The sequence below is a fragment of the Dacryopinax primogenitus genome (genome assembly GCF_000292625.1).
Source record: "Dacryopinax primogenitus strain DJM-731 SS1 chromosome Unknown DACRYscaffold_9, whole genome shotgun sequence".
Classification (NCBI taxonomy): domain Eukaryota; kingdom Fungi; phylum Basidiomycota; class Dacrymycetes; order Dacrymycetales; family Dacrymycetaceae; genus Dacryopinax; species Dacryopinax primogenitus.
The window spans coordinates 954,305-970,038 of NW_024467206.1; the positions used below are offsets into that span (position 1 = coordinate 954,305).

Here is a 15,734-nt window from a genome sequence, read left to right on the forward strand (position 1 = left end):
CCTCCCTCTGAGAACACTTGGGAGCCTTTAGGAAATCTAGGCAATGCTAAAAAGGCTATTGCAGATTTCCATAGGCTTTACCCCTCTGCTCCCAGAAGGATTTCAGCCATCACCTTTGATAGGCTTCACTTCCAACCACTCATCAACTATACTATACCACCTAAAAGGGTTCTCTTTGATTGGACATCTGGAAAGAAGAAGGGAAAAGCAGAAGAAGGAGTATCAACATGCTGGGACAGCATGTCTAGAAGGGGGGGTGATGTCAGGGCACCAGCTCATTGCTTGGTCAAGAGACATGACTAAGCCTTTATGACATGGAAGTAGCTGGTATACCTTGGCATGTGCTGGAACCTGCTGGAAGGATTGGATGGTCAGGTGACCTGCTGTGCATGGCTGTGCATGACCTCATATGACCTCATCCTTGGTCATATGACCTGATCACCTGACTAGGCTGAGTAAGCAAGATGTTCTAGCAGGTTCCACCACAGAGGTATAAATATAAGGCCTACTCTGCCTGGGACTGTCTCTTCAGACTTGGTCTCTTAGGATCATCCACAGATACCTATACTGTAGATAGGTCTTAGTCATCAGGTCTACTCCACTTCCTTGTTGCCTGCTTAGACTCTTGGCACTCTTAGGTGAGCAGACTTAGTCAGCCTGTGTTGCCCTAACAAACAGATGGCAATTCTTGCACTGTCTGAGATGTTTGCTGGCAGTATTACTGAATGGTCTCACAGGCTGGCCATGTTCTACAGAAGGGTAGAGCAGGAGGGCCTTTGCGGCAGATATTGGCTCATGTGGCCAAGTCCAGCTTTGATGGAGTACAATTGGTTGGGCAGGCATCTACTGGATATCATGCCCTGGTCACACCAAATTGGGCCAGAGTGCGAGCAACCACCTGGGCAAATCAGGCAGTAGTCACTTTACCTAACATTTCAAGATCTTTCATGCATTGCCATAATGTTCACAGTTTGATGGTCCTAGACAGCCTTGCTGGCAGGTGTTGGTGATGCCAAGTCCAGTTGCCATGCCATTTGACTGGCTGAAGCCAGTCACTTGTCCAGAATATGATTTCAGACTGCTAGATTGTGTGAGCAATGAGTATTTCTTGTCCAAAAAAGGTTTTCCACATGCATCCATCCACTCTGTATACCTTGTAACAGCTGTTATTATGAATGCCTACTGATCCTGATGCTGGTGTCTGATTGTTACAGCTGAGAGGCATTGTGAAGGAGAAGAATATGGTCTCAGGCATGAGGTCTGCCTCTGATGTTCTTCAGCAGGTTTGTTGTGGTTGATTACTACCAAGCATCTCCATCATATCACCCTGCAGCATACAGCAGTGATGCCGTACTTTCTGCTTGGCTTCGGAGCCCAAGCCAGAGTTGAGTAATCATCTCAGTCTCTGGGAGTGCTTGATTGAATAAGTGGAATTGACTTGTTCATTCATTGAATCCTTGCTTGTTGACTCTGACATCTCATCACTAGCCTCTTGACCTCAACTGTCATGCTTATCTTGCTCCCTGCATCCACTTCACCCCAACCCAAATGGAGGTATGAACACCATCCTCCAATGTCAACCTCACACCAGTCTTCCCCCAGGTACCAAGCCCTCGAAGCCTCCATCACCTTTGGCTACATTGAACACCAGTTTGCCCCTGAGCCAGGTCTGTCACACCTGCCCACATAATGCCAGACCTTGATAGGGCATGATCTTATTCTTCATCAGTTCGAGAAACAACATTGTTCACAGCTCAAAAAGTTTATGTCATGCTTCTCTAATGTGGTGCACCCCATCTTCTTGATCATCAACCCTGCCACATGCAAAACCAATTTACAAATGTTTTACTCTGGTCTTTAGAAGTTCGCGCTTATGTCCATAGCACTACTTCATTATCAATACCTTTTTTAATTTGGTAAAAGTAGGGTGTTTTGCCTCTGATCTACATCAACCTTGTCTATACTCGTTCGAGATGTCGTTTGAACGTCAAATCCAGGCTCGAAACTAGAATGTGCAGCACCGACCTAGCCGGTAAATGTCCGTATTAATCAGAGATAATGCGAATTGTGGTGTTCTGGAAGAGCAGAAGACTCCGCCTTCCTCGGTTGTACAGCTGAATGAGGATGATCGCACAATTGCAGATGTATTCCCGTCTTCGGGGCAACAATCCCCCGACACAGTTCCCCCGACAGTACTTCATGGTGATAATCTACGCGTTCTCCACGTACGTTGTCTCCTCTCTAGCCGAGTCCTTTTTCTCTCCGCTTCCCTGTCCCAAGCTTCCTTCCTCTGTCTCTGGCACGAATTCTACCGGTTTGTTCAGATCTCCATGTTCCTTAGCATGCAGATGACGATCATGCGGCTTGAACTTGGCAGAGTTCCAAGGTTTAACGCCTGACCGATACATCTCGTCCACTTCTTCCAGTGATAGGCCTTTGGTCTCAGGAACAAAGAAGTAAACGTAGACGGTGCCGTAAATAAGCATCCCGAAGAAGACCATGGTGATTAAGGGGCCGATTCTGCGCGGACCAATCAGATCAGGACGAAGAAATACTGCGCAAAGGTCGGCTCACTCATCCGCAATCGTTGGAGAAAAGTAGCCGAGGAGGAAATTCCATACCCAGTCTAGAAAACTCGTGCTCAGACACGACTTCAATGTAGGTGCAAAAGACATACTTGTTGCACTTCCTAGTGCGATTGCCTTCGGGCGTACACGCAGTGGAAAGCTCTCACCCAGGTACACCCAAGGCACAGGGCCCCAAAACATGTTAAAGGCGAAAACATGGATGATCGCAAAGGCAATCAGGACGTCACCACCCGCGATGTTTCGAGCCGTAAGCTGGTCCGGAGGTGTGCCGACCTGGTTCGAGAATTAACTGAGCTTCTAATGTTGTTGGAAGCACGCACGGGAGCAAGTGTGTAGTGGCCTACAAGTCCTGCGATAATTGCGCAAGCCGCTTGCCACAAGGCCCCGACGAGGAGCGACTGGAAAAGGTGTTACGCTGCTTTCGGGAAGCCTTTCTTCCCTTACGTACCGTTCGTCTTCCCCACTTCTCAACAACATACATACCCTGTCCAGTTCTTAATGCCGGTCCCCAAGGACATCTGAAATGCATACCGGAATAGTGGCAACCACCGACACACCGCCAAGGATGACTTGAATGACATACGCACTCATGCTGCATACTGTTCAACACTTGTTGTTGAAGACGCGACGGGAGAAACGTACTTGAGATTTGCGCTCTTGAAGAAAGTATCTCCATACTGACCTTTGTGTTAGCTTGTAAATCGGACAAAGGAACGGATATATGCGCACATAGTAATAGAAATTCTGCCCATTCAGCTGTTGTACGAATTGGAGCATCATGCCATTGATTGTGCGCCAATAAAGTTTGTTTCGGTGGGAGAAACATTCGATCCAAGTGGCTTTGCCTCCCTCATTCTCTTCGCGAATAGCCTCGCGTAGCTCGTCAATTGTCTCGTGCACGAGGATGTCATCGATCGGGACATTGTTCCTGCGAAATTACAAGGTCAGCAGGTTTTAGTTTATCTGAAGGGAGGAAGCAAACAGGATTGCGATCGACCGACGAGCCTCGTCTTCCCTATGAAGACCTAGAAGATGACTGCAGAAGTGGTCAAACACCGAGAATACCGGCGGTTTTATGTAGCTTACCGAGGCGATTCCGGGAGAATAAATAGGGCGAGTATTAAGATGAGGCCCCATAACATCTGGATACCGACCGGAATGCGCCAGGATGCCGAGTTTGCGATATTACTGGTGCCGAGGTCGATACAGTAGCTGATGAAGAGCCCGCTCATGATCTGGAATTGGTAGAGAGCAAGTAGAGCCCCTCGGATTTTCTTTGGGGCAGCTTCTCCGTTGTACAACGGGACGATAGCCGACATGGCTCCAACACCGAGACCAGCGAAGAATCGGCTAGGGTTTCTATTAGCGTTGTTCCTCAAGGTATGCTGATGCGCTTACCCGAATACGATCTGACCGAGGCTATACGTTGTTGAGATCTGGATAGCGACACCGATCGTAAAGATACCAGCCCAGAACGCAATTGACGCCCGCCGACCAAGGCTATCGGCGGTGAATGCCTGCGCAAGCGCGCCGATGGTCGTGCCGACGGACAAGAGCGACGTGATGAGTGACTGCCGAGTCGCTGAAAGAACCATCTCGCCATTGGGACCAGTGGGTTCGCCAAAGCGATTAATGAAATCGGGCATGACGAGACATCCTGATATGACACCGATGTCATACTGTATCGTATTCAGAACATTGATGAAACAATAGGTAGATACACATACACCGAATAGAAATCCTAATAGAACTCTGTAAGACTGGTCCACAGCTGTCAACAGGAAGCGACTCACCTCCGAAAGCGACAAAGACGCAGAATACTGCAAGACGCAACTATTAGATCGCCCACACAGTGCAAGAAATGGACACTCACAGATGGATTTTAGATACCCCATGCTGTTACCCAGAGTCCAGGAAGGCAAGGATTCGCTGGAGTGAAGGCACGGATACCAATCCTTATGTAGTCCCGAACCGGAAGATCTCCGTCGTTCGGCGTAACCCAAGAGCCTTCGTCAATCAGCATAGTGTCGACGCACAGACCCGGGGTAAGCTCATCTTCTCCATACTGACGTAGAACTCCGACAGAGCACGCCAGGTGACAACAGGTTGAAAGTTCGTGCGGCATTCTATCGTGCTTCTCGCAGGCTTCTTTGTGGAGGACCGCGCGTCCGCTCGCTTCTTCCCCGGCTCTCGACTGGATTTGGTTATTCCAATCCAACTATTGTGGGGGATGAGCATACATAGATACCGGAACTGCACCGAGACATCGCATATATGGAGAAACTGGCGGAAAAGATGTCCTTTGCAAACTTGTCAGCAGTATACACAAGTGATCATGGTGTATCCAGCTCAGGACGCGTTCCGCGACGCGTCTGCCCAGCCTAAAGCTGTGCACTTTTGGACAAGATCCACCATACGCATACGGCATGCATGAAGTCCATCATTCGATCTCGATCATACTATTACACGACCTGAGAAAACCATCTGATATAGTGTTTGGGACTCAGTGCGGCTTCAAGGACCGTTAATCTATCCGGGTCATCATGGCCAAAGGAATAGTCTGCACTGCATGATGTGTTCACCGAGTATGCTCATATCAAGTCGAAGTTATGCGCTATGTTGGAGGTCTGTTTTCAGCTCTCTGTTGGTTCTTCTATGTTTTCAGACCTTACCGTTCGAACGGGTGACGTTTGATGCACGATACTCCTCCACCAATCTATCGATTACCTCGCGGCGGTTTAGATTAGAGCGGTAAAATGTCTTCCACCCGTTGTTATCCCGCTTTGGATGCTGGAAATATATGCGTCAGATCTACTTCATCCTTCGTAAGTTAAGGTCAATTTAACCTCTTGTGCAAATCTGATCCAGTCAATCAGATGGTGCCTCGGAGGAGGCCAGAAGCATCTCGGGGATGCAAGATACCTCGCCAGTTCCTTAACATCCTGAAGCTCCTCTTCTAAGTTTTCCTTGAGTTCAGGGACATCAGGAGGCGTTGTGGAGGTTCTGTCTGATGTACGGTCCAGCTCGTCTTCGTTTTGTTCATGAACTGTGGCAAGCAGAGGAGTGTTAATCTGCGCGAGACCAGCAGGACACGAGGTTGAAGGACTCCACGACGCAGCCCGCTCAGGCATATTAATGGATTCAAGAGACGATTGTGGTCCGTTTACGCTTTGGGAACGTGATGGGCGTGGAGGGGGGGAGCCAGTTGATGGTTGGATTACACGAAAGAGGGGGAGAGGTGAACGAGGTATGTTGCGAGCAACAGGGGTTGCCTCTTGGCTTCTGACTGGTGACACGCTATAGAAGTCCGTGAAGTTTGAATGTTCTTGGCCGTGGTCAGTAACTGTTTTTATGCTCTGACGCTCGCTGATCGGCCCTCTAATCACTTCAGCCCTCAACTCTAAAGTTGCTTATCAGCTGTGGTCAAAAGAAACTGGCTATATGCACTTGCCATCGACCTCTTTCGCTTTCGCGGCGATACTTTCTTTCAAGATTTCCATGTTCATATATTGTGCGTGTATCGGTTTCTCGTATGCCTTGCAATAATTGGTGTACAAGTCGATGAGGTCGCGTTGAGCAACAATCAGAGCATGGACATCAACGTTTTCGTCACAATGAAACGACATGGTGGAAGAGAACAGAAGAGAAACCTTCGAAGTTTACACAGGCATTATTCTGCAAGGAGTAATACTACTCTGCAAGATATATGCTTGGACCAGAAAGTATCTCCGCCGATAGTTGCGGCAGAGATACTTTTCCGGAAAGAGGCCACCTCCTTCTTGGGCAAGTCCCACTTTTAAAACTCCGAGACCTCGCCTCGGGTAAAGCAGGTGAGTCCACTAGGTGACATGTAAGGCGTGCTTGATGTGATTTCCAGGAAAAACTGAATTGAAGTCGCCACGCGAGTTTCTCCAAGTACCAAAAAAGGCAATCGTTTCCTTCGTGAGTCCGAGCATCGCTGTGTTCATGCCGGTCAATTCGATAGGACACTTGTGAGAAGTGTGATTTCCTGAAAGAAACGATTCAAGGTACCCTCGTGACTCCAGCCCTATCATTACTACTGATAAGGTCGGCAAATGCTATATAAGGCTCATTCAATCCACTTTCAGTCGACCCAACTCTTTCCTTTCTCCCAACTATCTCCGGTACCTGTGTTCTCCCTGCTTGAATATCTGCCTCGAACAGGGCTGTTTTCTCTAACGACTTGCTTGAAACTCATGAGACGATGCTTCTCCTCAAGGACACTCTGACGAAGGCGAGGACGAATCCAGTCCTCAGCAAACATGTGAAGAAGGTTGACATGAAGGAAACAATCATCAGGCTGCAACATATGATTTCAGGTGTGTGCATATATGCATGTCCTCTCCAGTATCCGAGCGAGCCCAATCACTTCTAGAGAGCTTGAATATCAGCCCCAGAAATGTTCCTGTCCGCACGGCCACCCGCGTCCCGGCCACGGCTCGTCCTACCCTGCCTACTCGCGCCCACCTCTCTCGTACGCAGCCCCGTCCCTTGCAGTGCCATACCGCGGCTCGAGATCAAGACTTCATCGTGATAGATGAGGACTGCTTGGTAGACGGGGATGCCGAGTTCCAGCCACAGAGTGAGAACCGCATCGAGTGCAGCCCCAATCGCGCGGAGGAAAGGCCTGCGCCTAGAAAGAGAGCTCCTCGAAAGTATATCCCACCAAGTAGCGAGGACATCTACTTGCTTGCACATCATCTTGCTTCACTGTCTGGGAGACCGAGATGGGGTCGAAAGGATCAGCTTGATTGGGCTGGCTTTGCACGGAAGGTAAACTGCCCGTGGCCAAACTGTAGAGTGTTGCACTAACCAGATGCATGATGACTTCAGAACCCTAAGAGGTGCCGCCGTAGCTGGCGTAACTGGTATGTTGGGCAACCTCAACGCAGGAAGACGATCGATGCACTTGTTGAGAAGTACAAGAGGGAGCTGAAAGACGAGATGCCTGGTGAAAGGGAGCTGCCGATCGAGTTGCTGTAGTTCTCTACGGAATCCGTCTTGATATTCCCATTCCTCTCCTTAACGAACAAATGGGTGTACTAGTATTGACATTCTGAATGACTCGGAATGGTAACCTATGCATTGCGCTATATTATATTATGAAGCTGCCTGTATGCCCTACTTTGTAGTCAAACACATAAACCTTGCCCTCCATATCTCCCCTGTAAGGCTGTCAGCAAGGTGTGGGATCAAGGTGTGAAGTCACGCACGCGATTAAAGGATATCGATGCTGTTGGGTATCATCACCAAACGAAAGATGCGCTACGGGCTGATCGAGTCGAGCGACCACCTGTCCTCCCATCCTCTCCGTTGCTCTGCGCGTATCCCAGCGTCGTACACAGCCTGCAATGGAAACATCAGCACACCGAAGGGGCGCATATACGCAGGACGGACCATCAGAACCACCAGTTATGAGAGTATCGTGCCCCATCCAGCCCAAGCTGGCGATGCCGTATGTGGCCTGCGTCCCGCCCCGAATGCCAAACCGGTGTTCCATCTCCTCTCTGGAGTAGGTGACGTGTCCAAAGACGTGTAATGGAAGAGTGGCATTGCGGATGTCGTAGATCAGGGCGCAGTTGTTATCTCGGGCGATGGCGATGTACCTTCCGCAGGGACTTGACAGAACCCGTGAGCAGAAGCTAAATATATGCGCGTCAAACTCACGAGAATTGCACATCCATTATATGGCATTCATCGGATAACGACGGCGGGTGTGTGATATATCCAAATTCTGGAAGATGACACTCAAGAACAGTCTGTGCATCCAGAACTTGCGGCTCGTAGACCAACAAAGACTGTCGGGCCATGTTGCTACGTTGACCAGCGACGATAGCCAACCGACTGCCAGTGCCATCTAGTGCCATCACAGCTCCTCCACCTGGAACACCGGAGAAGTTGTACATTGTTTTATGGTTGCCCGCGACATAGTTGGCGGCGTATGCTTCACCGTCATTCTGGTTCTGACCCGTGTGCTCGGTCGCGAAGAAGACCGTTGAAGAACAACTCGCTTTGCCCCAGGTCATCGAGCTGACTTGACGGTCAGGGTTGCTGCCTTCTATGTAATACTGTGTGGTATAATCTTGCCCAGAGTGAACATATACACGACTGCAGCCAGAACGTGAGCTTTGCAAATTGAGAATAGAGGCTAGGCTTACCCATCGCTCCCTCCCACTGCGAATATCTTCTCCCCTCCATGAAACACAAGATGATGTGGATGCTTATCAAACGCTGTCAAACTATGAGCTCTAGGGAATACGATCATTCTCGACACGCACTCCACGTATGTGTGTTGACATGAGGTTTCTCTGGGTCAGGACGATCCCATTTTCTCACCGTCCCATCGGCGCCGCTGGAGACGAAGCTGTCATCCCTAAGACAGGTAATGAGCAAGATGAGCGATATTCAGAAGCCTGTCATACGTGAAAGGATCGAACGCCACACCAAAAACGGTGGCATAGTGCGGTCGAGCTAAACCAATGCCTATCAGTCCGCAGCGCATCGAAAGCGATAATCCTTACTCGCCCCAAGCCCAGGATCGAACACGTCTCGGAAGATGTGCTCATGCAGTACATTCACTATCCAATTGTCAGGATGTCAAGCACAAACAGGAAGCTCACCCACCCTCGTCCGTAGATCGTTCCTCATCGTCACTATCCTCCTCCGTCATCATCCAAACACCCAAGTTTCCAGGCTTGTTATATGCGTTCAAGACATAGTCTTCTGTTCAAGGATGTCAGTGTTACGGCAACTGAAGTGTCGGATGCCTAACCATCGTTCCTCCGGTACTGTTCTTCCCCAGCAGCAACAGCAGCAGCAACAGCGACAGTCCCGTTTCTCGACTGGTCTGTGGCCCATATCGCTACACTACGTGAGCATAACCTTTGCATCCTGTATGACGACGCGTAACTCACCTCCCGAAGTACCAACCAGCTCCCTAATGACCCTCAGAGCCCGACCCTCCCCTTGCCTCACAAGCTCGATTTTGTTCCCAGTCTGTGTTATGCTTGACCTGTCGAGGAGCATATTAGGAGTGCGTTTCAGACTCAGGGCAGGGCCCACGTCGGCCTGCATACACAGTCAGAAGGAGCAAGAATGTCAACTACAGGTGCTTACGAAGTCCCAAGGAAAGTCCGGAGCGCTTATGCTCTGCCCTCTCCGATCCATGAACACCGTCAGGACCTCCAGTGGCGCGCGAGTAGTCTCCATGTTCACGACGAGCTATCCTTTGCTTAGTCAAAGCAGACTCGCTAGTCATAGAAGCTCACTTCTTTTAGTCTCAGCTGCTCTTTGAACGCTGTCTTCGCGTCAGCTTCTCGCGCGTCTTCTTCCACCACCATCGTCTTCTGGTCTTCTTCTCCCTCCTCCTCCTTCACAGGCAACACGCTAACGAGCGAAACGGACGGGAAACCAGCATGGTAGTCCTTCCAGTCTTCTGTCTCTGATGGGTCGTACGCGAACCCCCGGCGGTGAACTATAGCCTTGAGAGAGAGGGAGCGAAACTCTCCCGTCGGAGGTGATAGATTTCCAGGGGAGCATGTGCGTGAGCGCTTGAGGGGCTTACTGCTCTCTGCCTAAGGGAAATGAGAATGAGGGGTAGGGTGGACTTGGGCGCTTACATCAGAGGAATGACGTCCGAAGTCTAGAGGCTTGACCTCGCCCTCGGACGAGTCACTCAGCTCGTGAACAACGGGGTTCGCGAGCAAAGGAGACTGTTCGCGTTTCACCTACGCAGAACAGTATAGTTAGGCAACATGATGAACACTTAGGTACGGAGGTGACGTACGTTGCTCGCACGACCTGATTCCCCCATCGTTTCCTTTGCAGATTGAATTAAGCTCGTCCTCACGACGCCTTTTGGTTGTCGTAGCGGTGGTGCAGGGAGCGCAACACAGTCGTCGTCGGAGTCTGAGTCGAGAAGTTGAATAGGTTGATCCACTGCACCGGCATTGAGGGGAAGTGGGTTGGGCCTTAACCCAACCGGAGCGCGCTGGGAGACCGATGTTGGAAATTCAAGAGTGAAAATAGGAAGTAACTCACTGAGGGCTCGTTCATCCGTACGTGGGTGATCTCCGTCTTCACCCTAATGATTTTAATCTCGGGCTCTTCCTTCTTCGCCTTGAGTTGAGGGGAGTTCCGCACAGGCGTCGCGGTACTCCCATCCTCAAGCTCATCCTCATCATCCAACTCGATCGCTTGCTCCCTCGTGCTCCCCTTCTCTGACTTTCCCGTGCCCATCTGCTCGTAATTCCTGCCTCGGGAGATGATGGCGTTTCCCCCGCGCTTTGAGGGAGATGAGCTCGTGCGGCGGTAGGGGACACACTTGGAAGGGGCCATTGTCTTGCCACCTGAATTTGTGCTTGACGCCGCCCAGCCTCAGAGGCCTGAGCTGATGTCATGTTTGACGGCATGTTGGAGATGTGTCATTTGCATCCGCGCCCGATCTACTGGGACCGGGCGATCAATCATCAGAAGCAACGCTTTTCTGCAGGTGAATGAATGATGTGTAGTCAACAAACTCCTTATTTTATCACTTTTGTTTGGTACTGAACAACAGTCCACGCAGTCGTAGTACATCATGAACAGAGAGAAACTCGCACAGAAATGAAATGAAAAAGATATCCAAATCGAACCCCTCAACCCTCGAGCAATCGAGTCGTTACGCGTCTAGTCTAAGCCCACAAGTCCAGGACGACACGACCGACGAGAGAACCTGCGTGGAGCTGGTCGTACACACTTGGGAGATCCTTGAGCGGCAGTGTGCGGAAGGACGTCTCCAGCGCGCCGGAAGCAGCAATCTCCAGCGCCTCGATGGCGTCCTGCCTGTTCCCGACGTACGAGCCTTTGAGCTGCTTCTCGAGGAAGACGGTCCAGAACACGTCCGCGCTGACCTTCGCATCGGGTGGCAGACCGACAGCGACTACTGTGCCGTGCGGGCGGACGTACTGCAGTGCCTCTTCGTAGGCGGCACCAACGGAGGAAGTGACAATAGCGGCGTGAGGCCCGTCGCCGTCGGGGGTAGCGGCCTTCACAGCAGCGACGATATCCTTCGTCTCCTTGAAATCGATCCAGCGCTCAGCGCCGAGCCTCTCGCAAAGCGCCTTCTTCTCAGCACCGGTATCGACAGCGATGCATCGCAGACCCATGTAGTGTGCGTATTGGACGGCAAGATGGCCGAGCCCTCCGCCGGCACCGGGCAGGACGACCCACTCGCCGGGGCGGGCGTTGGATTGCTTCAGTGCCTTGTAGACGGTCACACCGGCGCAAAGGATGGGTGCGGCCTTGTCCATAGGGAGCTCCTTGGGGATTTTGGTGAGGTGGCGGGTGAAAGAGACAGCGTCTACATGATCTGGTCAGCCCAATGCCTCATTCAGCAAGTAGAGATGGCGCACATTGTTGGAAGGAGCCATCAACGCTGAATCCGGAGCACAAAGCGTGGTGGCACAGCGGCTCGTAGCCTTGACGGCAGTACGAGCACTTGAGGCACGAATCGGCAAGCCACTTGATGCCGACTCGATCACCCAGCTTGAGATCGGTGTCGCTGTGCTCGCCGATGGCGACGATGATACCTGCACCTTCGTGTCCACCGATGAGGGGTTCCTTGTGGATTAATGGCCAGTCACCGAGTTGAGCTGTGTGAGACTGTGAGTGATTGTCGGTGGTGATGTTTGATGAGCACTAACCATGGAGATCGGTGTGGCAGACACCAGAGTACAGAACCTTGACCAGAGCCTCGTTGGGCTTGAGGTCAGCGGGCTGGACGACGGGAACGGTCTCGATCGCCACCTGCTTGTTACGGACGACAGCGGCCTTCTGGGTCTGGGGGATCTGTTCAGGTGTCATTATATTGGTGGTGGTAGAGAAGGAGGAAATGCTGGCTGGGCGCAGTGCGGTAAGGGTAGGAGGAAGTGTTGAGTGTCTTGGAGTGCTTTGAAGTGGGAGAAGGATACGACGAGCAGGGCCTGCGTACTTATACGCTGGGGTCACGCGTGTATGAATGTTGCGGATGGCGGGATGGCTGTTATTCCTTGAAATGGATCTGCGGATCCCGACCAGTCCGAGTCTCTCCATCGCAGTTTCCAAAGGTGGTTGAACAACGTTCCAAGACCCGATGCGATGACAGGAGTTCACACAGGTCGAGGGCTGGCTCCATCGGTATGGGCATGGCGCTCCTTAAGTGCTTAGGCCAGGCGGGACGGACCATGCGGAACGGGGGGGGGGCGCGAACCAGACGGCGCTCGTGGCGGGAGATTCTCCGGCCGGCAGACCCACGTTGGGGCTAGATCCTGGAAGGCGTCATGAGACCTTTGTGGGTATGCAATAGAAAAAGCCCGCCTTCGCCGGGCCAACGGCATCGGTCCTCCTCATACGATTGTATAAGTCGGCGAAAGAGGCGGAAACTGAACTGCTGAACAAAGATAAGTTTGGCAGCGGAAGCGGCATTGATGCGCCGTCCCACCTAAAAGCATAGCCACGAAGCATGTGATTGATTCCCAAACAGCGGGTGGTAATCCCAATCCGGTTACACCCGGTGGAAGAGCGCCCGTCCGCTCCCTCCACGCGTTCGGTGGGTGCCTGGAACAGCGGAGACCCTGCCTTCAGAAACTTCTCCGCAAACAGCGGTATTGTCGAACCTAACAATCGCGTGTACATCCCCATAAGGAAGCTAGGATATTCTGGAACGGCTGTCTTTATCTTGGTCTCGAAAATTTGCTGGCAGCCGGTTACACTAACTTGACGTTGTTGTAGTTCTGGAGCACCCTGGAGCACCGCCGACCGGCACTGTTCTTCCTCTCGTCATATCCATTACACCGTGGGAGCGTGCTTCGGGGGGTCATTCCCGTTCGATCTATTCTTACCCCTGGACCGATTTGTAAATTCCGATCACGGCCAACTCCACACTCACGCGTTCTGCAATCCCTCCAGCGGTAGGGTGCTTCTCCCTCAGGTCAGGTGTGCACATTCAACATCCGTATCAACCCGTACCCCGCGCTTCTCAGGTCAACAATGTATTGACCCCCGCGCTGTACCATGGCGACGACTATCCCCACATTCCGACGTCAACGTGCAATTCGCTGGAGAGGGATCGCCAAGCTTCATCCCGCAGTCTTTTACCATCATCCCCGCGTTTCACTCAGGGTGAGATCATCAGATTGCAGGGAGCACCGGGTGTGCCTATCGTCCCTTGTGGAAATAACAATGAAAATCCACGAGGAGAGCTCGAATCGCGGCGTGGAGGAGTGCTGCGTGGGAAAGCCTGCTTATAATGAACTCCCCGAGGCTGCCCGAGAAGAAGTCTGGAAGATAACGAGACTGACCAGGAACGAAGAGAACAGTGTAAGCATGAGATGCATCAGACCATTGAAATTTGATTTCAGACTCGAAGACATGGGTCTCATCGTCTAAAATAGCGACATATCGGGAAAGCCTTGCACCAGAGTCACTGCCGGTTTTTCACATTTAGAACTGATCGAGGTCAGCAAAGGTAGCCGATGAATCAGACCAGAAGCCCGACAACCCCGTGGGGCCCCACGATTGGGGCGGTTAGTCACGCAGAAACGGCAAGACAGGGGATGCACACCGAAAGACAGCGCACTGTTCTTCCTTCAATCCTTTCGAAAACACTCGCGCTTTCCCACCCTTTCAATCACACCCCTCCAAGCTGATCCCGAATGCAGATACGGTGACAGCTAGGGGTTGCTCGTAGGCCAAACGAGCAATTTCCTCTCGCTCGCGCACGGGGTGCGCTCCCTTGACTCTCGATGGCTCTTTGCGTTGTGCTGACATTGTCGTCTTTCTGCTGTTTCATGAAGAGGCCTTTGAACTTGCATCTTGCATCAGACAGCAACAGCAGTCTGATGGGGAGGGCCACTGGTGCCATTCTTGGTACCGTATCAAGGCGTGCGCCAGATCAGAAACCTCCACCAACCAGGAAGTCAGCACTTGCTGCGGTAGACCGTCTCATCTGGGAGCAATATACACACCACAGGAAGGAGCTGGCCAGTTCATGTAGTGGAGAATTAAGCTCGAAGAAAGTGTGCGCCGGGATTGCGCTGGGGGAACTCATAGACAGAAACCCCAATCGAAACCTTCTTGTTGCGTATTACTGCTAACTTCTGCTTTCAGAATCTCGGTAAAGACATCGTCTACGCTTTCCAAAACGAGCTGTAGAAACCTTCGCTGCCGTGCCCTACGTTGTATCGAAGATTGTCCAAAGATCGCCCGGATATGTCTCTAGCGGTCAGACTTCCTGAATCTCCGCCTGCCGCTTCCGAGTCATTTTGTCCCAGAGTTTCTCAACCAAGATTCTTCACACAGAGAACGGCATGCTCGGACTGGCCACCGGCAATGTGCAAACGATACGATCAAGTGTCAGCTCTTGCGGGATTGACCACCAAGACCAGGCATAAGGTACAGATCAGCGTCAAAATCGCGGCAGACCAGTGAGCAACAGGAGAAGAGATGAGCACTTGAGTTATGAAGCCTTGTATTGGTGTTCCATTGCGGTAGTGATTGAAGGCGGAATGACTTGTGTACAGGGAAACACAAGTCATTTCTGAGCGGAAACAATTGTCCTGCCGAATGATGCCGAAGCACTGCCACTAGCCTGTGAATATAAGTAGATCAATTAGAGCGAATTGGGACGAGGTAATTCCTCCGATGACCCCTTTCGGGCGCATTTTGCCTACCATGACCTCTCGGTGCAAATCCCTGAAATGACCCCAAGGCCTGCCCTAAGCAACCACGGACCTTCCAATTAACGAAGGTGGTGGTAGCAGTTCAAGATGCGCTAGGGTCCGGTCTCTTCGTGCCGGTGTATAAAGCATGTTCTGACAATTAATTCGCAAGTCTTTGTTTTTTTTTGATTAGTTATGTTACAGTATATAAATTAATTCTGCATGGATGCCTCTAATAAGAATTCACCGATTTTCACCAACGTAAACATAGGTGAGGAAACACCGCACTTTTACGGCAAGGCAATGAATTTTGCAGCAGTTATTGAAAATAATAGATACCATACACAATGCCAACCAGCTTGTTTTAAAAAGGTCTGTTCTGATAGCAAAACATTCACAAAACGCATCGTTGGATTCACCGGAGACACGTGCTTCTATTACCACAGCC

General features: G+C 51.2%; 4 protein-coding genes across 4 annotated transcripts; 1 reads left to right on the plus strand and 3 right to left on the minus strand.

The window, feature by feature from the left end:
- Positions 1-2,210: 2,210 nt before the first annotated feature.
- Positions 2,211-4,483, minus strand: DACRYDRAFT_107689 (general substrate transporter; the record flags this gene model as incomplete). Its single annotated transcript, XM_040768515.1, has 14 exons — positions 2,211-2,520; positions 2,575-2,626; positions 2,678-2,861; positions 2,909-2,986; positions 3,037-3,072; positions 3,120-3,180; positions 3,231-3,265; positions 3,318-3,516; positions 3,571-3,624; positions 3,675-3,938; positions 3,987-4,267; positions 4,316-4,329; positions 4,382-4,408; positions 4,462-4,483. 14 exons carry the CDS (start codon positions 4,481-4,483, stop codon positions 2,211-2,213), a joined length of 1,617 nt encoding a protein of 538 aa, XP_040628860.1.
- A 2,330-nt stretch (positions 4,484-6,813) lies between these two features.
- DACRYDRAFT_15923 (uncharacterized protein) lies at positions 6,814-7,592 on the plus strand (the record flags this gene model as incomplete). The annotated part of the gene is made up of 3 exons (XM_040771148.1): positions 6,814-6,928; positions 6,958-7,382; positions 7,443-7,592. 3 exons carry the CDS (start codon positions 6,814-6,816, stop codon positions 7,590-7,592), a joined length of 690 nt encoding a protein of 229 aa, XP_040628861.1.
- A 66-nt stretch (positions 7,593-7,658) lies between these two features.
- On the minus strand, positions 7,659-10,888 carry DACRYDRAFT_22383 (WD40 repeat-like protein). The gene is made up of 17 exons (XM_040772769.1): positions 10,650-10,888; positions 10,396-10,599; positions 10,229-10,336; positions 9,878-10,183; positions 9,726-9,830; positions 9,672-9,677; positions 9,524-9,621; positions 9,382-9,471; positions 9,234-9,332; positions 9,135-9,187; positions 9,032-9,081; positions 8,888-8,982; positions 8,768-8,840; positions 8,277-8,717; positions 8,007-8,227; positions 7,825-7,955; positions 7,659-7,774 (listed from the first exon to the last, which is right to left on the minus strand). The coding sequence occupies exons 9-17, from the start codon at positions 9,280-9,282 to the stop codon at positions 7,742-7,744; spliced, it is 1,146 nt and encodes a 381-aa protein (XP_040628862.1). The 5' UTR covers positions 9,283-9,332; positions 9,382-9,471; positions 9,524-9,621; positions 9,672-9,677; positions 9,726-9,830; positions 9,878-10,183; positions 10,229-10,336; positions 10,396-10,599; positions 10,650-10,888; the 3' UTR covers positions 7,659-7,741.
- Positions 10,889-11,114: 226 nt separating this feature from the next.
- Positions 11,115-12,897, minus strand: DACRYDRAFT_22384 (mannitol-1-phosphate dehydrogenase). The gene is made up of 3 exons (XM_040772770.1): positions 12,293-12,897; positions 12,002-12,241; positions 11,115-11,949 (listed from the first exon to the last, which is right to left on the minus strand). Exons 1-3 carry the CDS (start codon positions 12,450-12,452, stop codon positions 11,282-11,284), a joined length of 1,068 nt encoding a protein of 355 aa, XP_040628863.1. The 5' UTR covers positions 12,453-12,897; the 3' UTR covers positions 11,115-11,281.
- Between the last annotated feature and the right edge of the window lie 2,837 nt (positions 12,898-15,734).

What these genes read in the sequence shown, in the direction of transcription:
- DACRYDRAFT_22384 (XM_040772770.1), bottom strand. Translation starts at nt 12,452, where the DNA reads ATGACACCTGAACAGATCCCCCAGACCCAGAAGGCCGCTGTCGTCCGT. An exon ending in CTGCCACACCGATCTCCATG is followed by an intron (nt 12,242 to 12,292) that starts GTTAGTGCTCAT and finishes AGTCTCACACAG; the next exon opens with CTCAACTCGGTGACTGGCCA. An exon ending in TGATGGCTCCTTCCAACAAT is followed by an intron (nt 11,950 to 12,001) that starts GTGCGCCATCTC and finishes CAGATCATGTAG; the next exon opens with ACGCTGTCTCTTTCACCCGC.
- DACRYDRAFT_22383 (XM_040772769.1), bottom strand. Translation starts at nt 9,282, where the DNA reads ATGATGACGGAGGAGGATAGTGACGATGAGGAACGATCTACGGACGAG. An exon ending in TGTCAACACACATACGTGGA is followed by an intron (nt 8,841 to 8,887) that starts GTGCGTGTCGAG and finishes ATAGTTTGACAG; the next exon opens with CGTTTGATAAGCATCCACAT. An exon ending in ATAATGGATGTGCAATTCTC is followed by an intron (nt 8,228 to 8,276) that starts GTGAGTTTGACG and finishes GGTTCTGTCAAG; the next exon opens with TCCCTGCGGAAGGTACATCG.